Consider the following 9,258-nt stretch of genomic DNA (forward strand, 5'->3'; position numbering starts at 1 on the left):
AGGTACAGGCTATACCAACTAGACTTGTTCATGGACTAGGTAGCCCGATAATTCAGCCTAACAAGTTAAAAGTGCTAAATTAATTAGTTAAATAATTTGAGATAGCCTTTACCAATATTGTGTTGATAATACTTTATTTACTTATTTTACTAAATAATTAATTAATAATTTAATAATCTAACAAATTATTATTGCTAGCAAATTAAGACCTAGAATCTGTATATATTTATATATAATTACTCTCGCTTGATTGTCTATCTATCTCATTTATTTTACTAATTTTATTTATTTATTTATTAAATTAAATTAATTATTATTTAACTATTTACAATTATACCACTATATAAAACAAAAAAACAATAAAAAAAATCATTTCTCACTCTTTCACTCTATTGTCTGATGGTCCTGATTATTTATTTATTATTTTATTTTATTAAATAAAATATATTATTATCTATGAATTTTTATTTATTTCAAATAGATCTTTTTTCTAATAAACTTTTAATTCAAAAATTTACCTTTTAACAAATTTTTTTCCTCTACACAGTAATTTACCTTGGCAACCCACACTAGTGCCCAGTAGTTTTTGATTTCAAAATCGATCATCATCTAAGCCTTATCTCAATGCAATTGCATGGGGTAAAGTTTTTTCTTAATACACTCCTATGAATTTGTTTTTTCTTTCTTTCTACAACAAATAATCAAAACATTAATTATGTAGTTCATCATTTTTGCCTTTGTATCACAAAATCAAGATGTCGCATCTGCAGCAACTATCGTCTTGGCAATTTACAGCGACCACCAATCAAAATCGAACACGTCAGTGTTTTTTTTTTTTGGCTTTTAACGGTAAGTTAACAGGACACCTGGCACTGGTACAAGGTGCCTGTATAAACTGGCATTTAACGTCATTGATTGCATTTGCATCAACGAAGTATAAACTGGCTACATCACGAAATCATCAACCACCAAAAACATAAAAACAACCAACATTTCGTAACTTCTCTAACAATTCTAGTGGATAGTGGATTTAGGGGTGCAAATGTGATCCGATCCTATTTGATCGAATTTAGATCACCCCTGATCGGATTTTCGAATTAGATCGGATCGTATGATATGATCCCATAAGAAATTGGATCAGATTTGGATCACCCCTATTTGATCCAAGAAAATCCGATTTGATGTATACATTGTAAATGCAAATATAAATGTGTACATGATATATTTATCCTTTTTTCGGTCCATGAATGCAAATACGATTCACATTTTAAATCATTTTTGCATTCATCTTATTTGTTTGAAATCGATGTAAAGTGTGGGCCCACCATTAAATGCTCCAATTATCTTATTCTCTAATGCCTTAACTTTGGTCAAAAAGTTAATTATCAAAAGAACACAAAATTGTATTCAAAAAATAGGTACAGTAATGTTCTCTTATAAGAGTATAAAAGTGTCAGAAAATATATTTTTGATCTGATAATTATTACTTTTTTACATATCAAACAAACACTCACAAATACAAACCGGGGTACATAAATACCCTAGTTCGGTGTTTGTATCGCAAACAAACGGAGCCTTGAGAAATACTTAGCGGAATAAGTATTTCTTTTGATTCTTAGGTAAGTTATATAATTATTTTTCTATCCATAAAAAATCATTATTAGAATGGAAAAAATTATTATAACCATGTCAACTTTCCTCCCAAAGTTACTTATGCACTTGGGAGATAGATATCTTATCCACCCAGAAAAAATGCAGTCAATTGAAACAAAGCGATCTCATTCGGCTTGATCGATGAAAGCTTATGGTCTGTTTGGTTGCCGAGAAATGATGGAATGAGAAAGGAATATATTTTTTTCCCATTTTGCATCTAGTGTTTGTTTCTTGAGAACTGTATGATCAAAATTCATTTTCCTGTGTTTGTTTTCTAAGAAAATTTAACGAGAAACATATTAAACCAAGTTTGTCATCCTTTCTCACCTTCTTCAATGACATTGCATAGTCGACCACATGAATGTATAAATTTGCCACGTGGCAACCATGAGGTGCATATAAGATATCACAATCACATTCGACAAAATGGTAACTATCATGTTGTATATTGTGTATGGTACTTGATTGCATTACATATTGTTTCTCATTCCATATAATATAAGATAATCATAGCTACTAAGTTGATCTTAAGAAAACTAATAATGAACCATTTAAAGCTTGCCAATGCACTTGGATGTAACTAGCTAGTAACCAAACTAAACACCTATTCACCTGTTCAAAACCTGTTCATTTTATGCAAGAAATCCATTCTTAGAACGAGTTATAACCTACAAATCATTCATTGAAGATCTAATAGATGAACACCTGCCAACCTGTCCACATAACATATCATAATAGATCAAGCAAACCTGTTTAAATTCAGCCATACAATTAATCATTCTCTCATCCATGCATGAGAGCTATTGGATCCCATAAAATGAGATCTTATCCTGCTAGTCACACAGTTCATCACCTGTTCAAATCAAGCATTTTAAGAATTAGAACAAGAATGCATGAATCTTGCATTCATGTAACATTCTGAGATCAACATATATAGAAACTAATTAAGTTTACATTCGTGCAAGTTTATTCCAAATCAGCAAAGCGTAAAAGAAAAAAAAAAAAACTTGTAAAAAATAGGGTAGTGAAAGAAAATATTAGATCTGAGATAACTTGTTACCTGAAGCTGAAATCAAATGCTTTGTTGTTTGTGATTTCCTAAGGCTTAGTTTGGAAGGAATATAAATGCAAATATGTAGAGTGCAAAACCTTATATTCTGCATTATTTTGTATGTATTTGTACAGTACATATTTGCATTTGTACTCTTTCCAAACTCAGCCTAAAACAAAAAAAAATAACAAAAAATAACACAAAACCTCTAATCTAAGTTCAACCAAAAAAAATGTTTGAATCAAAAGATATATTACCGTGTTGAGAACAAAGTCCAGATCTGGAACAACCATATTCTAGAATCCAGATCTGGAAATCGTGCGAATAAACTCAAATGACTACTTGGTTAGAAGCTAGATCTGGTCCAATCATGCCGGATCTAAGCCTACCTTCACCGAGAACTCCGGTGATGAGGTCTAGATGGCCAAGGACGGATGGAGCTGGCAGTGAGATTTCAATGGCCACCGATCAAATGGAATAGGAGAAAAACGGTATGAAAAAGAATGGGAATGAAGAGATAGTGTCAGAACTACACTTACTTCCGACGGGAACGCCGGAGATATGACCATTGGACAAGAAGAAGGGAGGTGTGGATATTCTTCAAATATCCCTTTCCGGGTTTCTTTTCTTTTCCTTTCCTTTCCCAGTGTTTTCATTTGGGAACCCACATCCCTAGTGTTTCCTTTCCTTTCCTGGGTTTTCATTTGAAACAAACACACAGGAAAAAGAATATTCTTCAAATATGCTTCCTTTTCCATCCGTTTCTCGGAAACCAAACGCACCATTAACGATTTATAGCGTCTTAGACAAAATTTTTTTCTATTTGGATCGGGTGCCATTGTTGGATCGACTTGGGTTTTGGCCTATTGCGCTACAGGATTGTAATTGGGCTTGGGGACCAGATCTATCTCAATCTACCTCAAATCTGGAGAGGATTGCTTAAACCTTGTTAAATACATTTTCCAAGTTATAACCAAAAGATTAGCCCTTAATAATACCGTTGAGCTTTGAGAAGGAGTACAGATGCAAATATGTAGAGTGCAAATCGTTGTATTTCGTATTATTTTATATGTATTTGTACTGTATACGTTTGTATTTGTACTCCTTTCAAGCTGAGCTTTAGCTTGGAAGGAATACAAATACAAATGTATACAGTGCAAATACATGTATATGACATCTTTAAACCTTTTATTTGCAGTGTATATGTTTGTATTTGCACTCTTTCAAAACTGATCTTTGAGAAGAGTGCAAACACAAATGTGTTCAGTGCAAAATCATGTATATGGTATTTTATTTTATTTTCTTGTGAGGATGTATATGATTTTTCAAAACCCTGTATTTGCACTGTACGTATTTGTATCTGTATTCTTCCCAAACCGAGTTATGGAATGATCAGTGCTTTGGTGGGTTATATTTAACTTTTAAGGGTGAGTTTCTAATAGAAGATATAATTCATGTGAATTATGGCACAAGAATCTGTTACATATCCCTTAGGCTATGTTTGGTTTGAAAGAAAAGGTAGGGAAAGGAAGGGAAAGACATGATAATCTATATAAGGTTTGTAAAGGTTTCTCTATCTTTTTCTTCCTTTCCATGCATTTTCCTTCAAACCAAACATAACCTTAGAAAATAAATACTTATTCAGGACCCTCACCTTTTAGGTTATAACGGTTCCTTGACATGGTATCAGTGCCTGTTTAAAGTTCAGCTTCCGTCAGGCCAAAGCACCTACTTATATGCTTTATTTTATGGAAAAACATTCCAAAGGTTGCAAATGTTGGTTGGAATAGTGTGGGCACGGGATTGCGTGAGGGAAGCTGATCTCGCCTGTTTGACCAAGTGATTTTGGTGTTTGTTCCTTGTCACCCCTATTATAATTAATTTGCGTTGATACCGAAAAAAACCACTTTTTCTAGGTGAGGATCAAACATGGTCCATTCATACTGAAATGTAATTAATAAATTGATTATAAATTTATTTGCATTGCAACTAAACACAGACTTTGCATTTGTAGTTTTTGTGTCATAATGCTAACTTCAACCTTGGAAGCAACTCCTACTCCCATTAATGTTTTCGTACAAAAGTTATATAGCAATGTTTTAAAAACCCACTTAGAACTGGAAGCACTTTGATCACCGGTTTATGGGTCCACGGTCCAACCATCCAGTCCGAACGGATAGCCTGTTGCAATTTTAAAAGAATAAAAATAAAAAAATAATAATAAAAATAAAAACAGCCAAAGACTCTTGTTATGATCGAACAGGCTGATGGTTTGACCACCTAAATCAGCAGATTCCTGAATAAGTCAATGGGTTTTTGACAAAGTTCCGGTTCAGGGGTGAGATGGAACATGTTGCTTTAATAATTTCCGGGCCAAACAGTCCAACCATCTGGACCAACGACAGCTCAAAAATATGGTATTTAATGCTGATTTAGGGGTGATCATGGGCTAGCTCAGCATCTTGTATAAGAGGGCTTCCTTCAAGCCCGAAATTTGTTGGTGGGCCGGGCCAGACTAAAAATATCACCGCTCGTAATCACCCGGGAGTAAATTACATGCACCTCGACTAGGGTTTCCATTAAATACTAGCTCCGTTTGGTTTGTAGAATAGGGGGTTGGAATCGGAATCGGAATTGGAATAGGGGTTGAAAGCAAAAATAATACTTTTATTAATTAATAAAATATTTTTCTGGTTTAATTCTTTCCTTTCAAAAGTGCGATATAAGTTGGGGTGAAAAATGGGTCGGTTCTACTCGGAACTGATTGGAACCAGCCCCCACCCAAACTAGTTTCAGGGTCTGGGGGTTTATTATACCCGAATTGACCAGAAGAGTGGATATATATATATATAATGTGATATTATCTTGAAACCGGGAGCGGATTAGCTGAAGACAACACCATACACACCAGGCTGGGCTGCCTATCACGAGTGAACACGCCAGTGCTCACTGTGGGCCCCATCTGTATTGAATACTGTTGTGTTTGTAGCTCAGCCTGCTGTGTATGATGTTGTCTCCAACTCATCTGGATTGCTTGAAACCGACCAGCCCCTATAGGGTAGGTTCTAAGTTCTGCCTAATTGAAACCAAATCAAATTTCCCCTCAACCAAATTAACCCACACTTACCTAGGTATAAGTAATTGAAATTCATTAATCCTCTCTTGTTCACCCTTTTCCAATTATTATTAACCTGTATTTTTCTTTCTTTAAAACTTAAAATCTACCAAGTGAGATAAATGGAAACAAAAATAGATTTTTTTTTTCGTTTGAAAACCCTAAGATGGATTCCATTAATGGGACTCAAATTAAGATTTTAGGTTGCAAGGTTTCTTGAGATAATTACTTAGTCCACCACTTCACTAACATGTCTCATCAGTTTTAGTGGCTGAAAATCAGAAAAACGCCCAGGTGACAGTCCTGCATATGGTAAGATATATATCCCCAAATTTTAATTGATAATAACAAAAATAGATGAATATTCATTAGATGTTGATGGAACCCCACAGCCTTATTTGACATTCAAATTAATAACTTCTTAAAGTTTACTGGGTCTGAGAGTCAATGTTCTCATCAGTCAAAAACCAAAATATTTATATCCAACTCTTTCAATGTTTCAACCAAAGACGCAAATAATCCATATATATCTAATCAAAAACCGAACCGGTTAGACTGTTACAAGGATCTGTTGATGATGTGCTTCGCTATGTAGAACCAGATGGTCGTCATCAACCCCAGTCAATTTCCAAGCTCTATCAGCTTCCTGAAACCAATCAGTTTGAAGGAGAAAATACACCATTGATAACAGACAACAAGCCTCAGCTGCCAACAGTCCTAACCACAGCCCCAAGAACCCAAAACCAAGGCGGAAAGCTAACAAGATGGCCAGAGGCATTCCCAAGAGATAAAATGCAGCAAAGTTTATATTAGCTCCTAGTCTGGGCCTGGCACATCCCCTCAGGACTCCACAGCCAGTCGTCTGTGGGCAATTGAAGAGCTCGCAGAGGCCTATGATGGGCAAAACCTTGCTGGTTAAGTTAAGAATTTCACTATCATCTGTAAACATCTTCCCCCATATGGAGCTGACCCCAGTTGCAAATGTCATTGAGAGAAAACCCAAGAAGGACGACAGGAGTAGAGCGACAACCATGACTCTTCTAGCTTTCCAAGGCATGTTAGCACCCAATTCATTACTCACTCTAGTAGACACCCCGAAGCTGATTGATGAAGGCATTATATAAAGCAGAGAAGTTGTTTGTATTAATACCCCCATGGCTGCAACCTTTGGCTTAGGATCTGAGAGCAACCCACATAAGATAATCATGAATTCATACCACCACCACTCCAAACAGACTGAGAAACAACTTGGGATCGCCAGCCCCAGTATGGTCTTCCACCCAGTAAGGCACTCTAGTGTCACCCCTCGGAACGTCATTTTATGTGAACCCCAGAAGCAGACGTACAGAAATAACATCAGAACAAGATTGTAACTCGTCCAGACAGATGCAAGCGCAGCTCCCTTTATGCCCATGTTCATGCTTATCACTAGTACAAAGTTTATGGGTATGTGTAGGATCAGAGCAATTGTGGCACAGGTGGCAAGGGGGAGGGTTATCCCTTGTGCCCTTAAGTAGATCCTGAGTGGGTGCAGAAGGGATTGAGCGAAGAGATCAGGAATGGAATAAGCCAGGTAGGTTGAGGCCATGGAGGTGATGATGGGGTCTTGGCCGCACCAGAGCAATAACCTTTCCATGCTTAGCCATAAGAAAATTAGAGGCAAACAAGAGAATAGCAGGATTACTACTGTCCTTTGTAGTGTGACAACCAGGAGACTCCACCTCTTAGCTCCAAAAGCTTGCCCACAAATCGGCTCCATTCCCATGGACAAGCCAGTGATGATAGAGTAGCCTGTGATGTTGGCAAAGCCAATGGAAAGAGAAACAGCTGCGAGCTCCAACTCACCCAGATAACCAATGAAAAGCATGGTGATCATGGCCCTTGAATAGAGAACCACACCTGTTAGTGCTGTGGGACCTGAAATTTTTCTCAATGACTTCACCTCATCCACGATCTAGCTTCAAACACAAATATAAAATACTCAATTTAAGGGGGAGGACACATAAATTAGAGAGAGAGAGAGAGAGAGAGAGAGAGAGAGAGACCTCAGTCCATGGGGGTAGGGAGTATCTCTTGTAATCAGTTTGATTGAGGTGATCAAGTGCTTGATGTATCCTCATCCTTTCTGGGCATCAGCGCGGCAGAAGAGAGGCTGTGGTCGTTGGCTTGTTTCTCCAGTACTCTTTAATGTCTTCTCTTCTTTTATATATATGTAGTTGGGTTGTGGTCTGGTTTCCTAAAAATAACAAGAAAATCTTCTCCCAATATGCCAAGAAATCTGGTATAGCTGTTTCTTACTAAAACACTAAACGACTAAAATAGAAAACTCCAAGTATCTTTATAGGAATCGGTGCCTGAGAATTTTAGCCTCAACAACCAGTGTTTATGTCATTCCCAACATCATCTCCTTTATATACACAGCCTAGGAAATAGAGTATTATAAAATAAATGAAAAAAATAATAGACAAGAGCTAGGGAAAATTCCTGTGAATTCATCTCCCATACCCATGAGGCCTCTTACAAATTACAGTCTTCTTGTTCTTCTTCTTCTTACCTCTCAATCTTGTTTCTTTCTCTGGTTCTCTGTGATCCTGTGTGCCTTGTGAGTTGAGACTTGAGAAGAATCATTGTGGCAGAAATCTCGGCTCATGCTTAGTGGCTGATTACTCTCTCTAGCGTCCTTCTTCTTTCTTAGTGTCTCGCTTGTTTTAAGCAGTAACGGGTCACAACTGACTTCCCAACGTTCTTTGTTGATGAATAAGAAGACATGCTGGCTATAAGCACTACACAAATAAACAAAGTATGGGAGTGCTCGCCCATTTCACTTGGTTTGTATCTTGCAACCAAGATCATGTAATGGATCGGGGCGGACCCGGTCGGACCTATCCATGCACGCATCTTGCCAAATCTTAATTTTGCTTTCGGTCTGGATCTGGGTCGCCCACACCCAGCAATAGATCACTTCCATTGATTAAGGGATCAGATCTAGTAGGCACAGCAAAGTAAGCACTTAAACGGGTACTTGATAAATATTTTAACAACTGTTAAAGTGGGTATTAATCTTTTTTAAGGATAGGCTCGGGTATTTTGAGGGACAGGTGTCAAAAAAATTTCTAAATGCTCATTGACCATGCTTTGTCTATCTGGTCCGAATTGATTAGTTATGACTTCGTTTGTTTTCCGTTTACCATAAGCAATTTTTAGGAAAGTGTTACCTAAGTAATCACAAATACAGTGGGTGCAAATGCTTTGATGTTTTCAACATCCATTCTCTAAGAGAGTATTAGTTATTCGAGTAAAAAAATATTGTAGACACACTATTATAACAGTGACCCAAACACGAGATTATTACATTTCCACATAACCCACCTATTTACCTCCATTTTTACTGCAAAATGAATGAGACCTATATAGGTTTATCTCCTTGGTAGAGAATGGC

The 9,258-nt window shown here is 36.7% G+C and overlaps 1 protein-coding gene across 2 annotated transcripts; it reads right to left on the reverse strand.

Moving 5' to 3' along the window:
* Window positions 1-6,267: 6,267 nt before the first annotated feature.
* LOC148867282 (protein DETOXIFICATION 48-like) lies at window positions 6,268-8,129 on the reverse strand. Of its 2 annotated transcripts, none has more exons than XM_088979928.1 (2): window positions 7,865-8,129; window positions 6,268-7,773 (listed from the first exon to the last, which is right to left on the reverse strand). In XM_088979928.1, exons 1-2 carry the CDS (start codon window positions 7,937-7,939, stop codon window positions 6,370-6,372), a joined length of 1,479 nt encoding a protein of 492 aa, XP_088836054.1. In that variant the 5' UTR covers window positions 7,940-8,129; the 3' UTR covers window positions 6,268-6,369. The 2 variants fall into 2 exon arrangements, with proteins under 2 accessions (XP_088836054.1, XP_088836055.1); XM_088979929.1 differs by having other exon boundaries at window positions 6,268-7,777; window positions 7,865-7,994.
* Between the last annotated feature and the right edge of the window lie 1,129 nt (window positions 8,130-9,258).

The sequence above is a fragment of the Nelumbo lutea genome, chromosome 3 (genome assembly GCF_056320005.1).
Source record: "Nelumbo lutea isolate HS-2025 chromosome 3, American lotus-T2T, whole genome shotgun sequence".
NCBI classification, from domain to species: Eukaryota; Viridiplantae; Streptophyta; class Magnoliopsida; order Proteales; family Nelumbonaceae; genus Nelumbo; species Nelumbo lutea.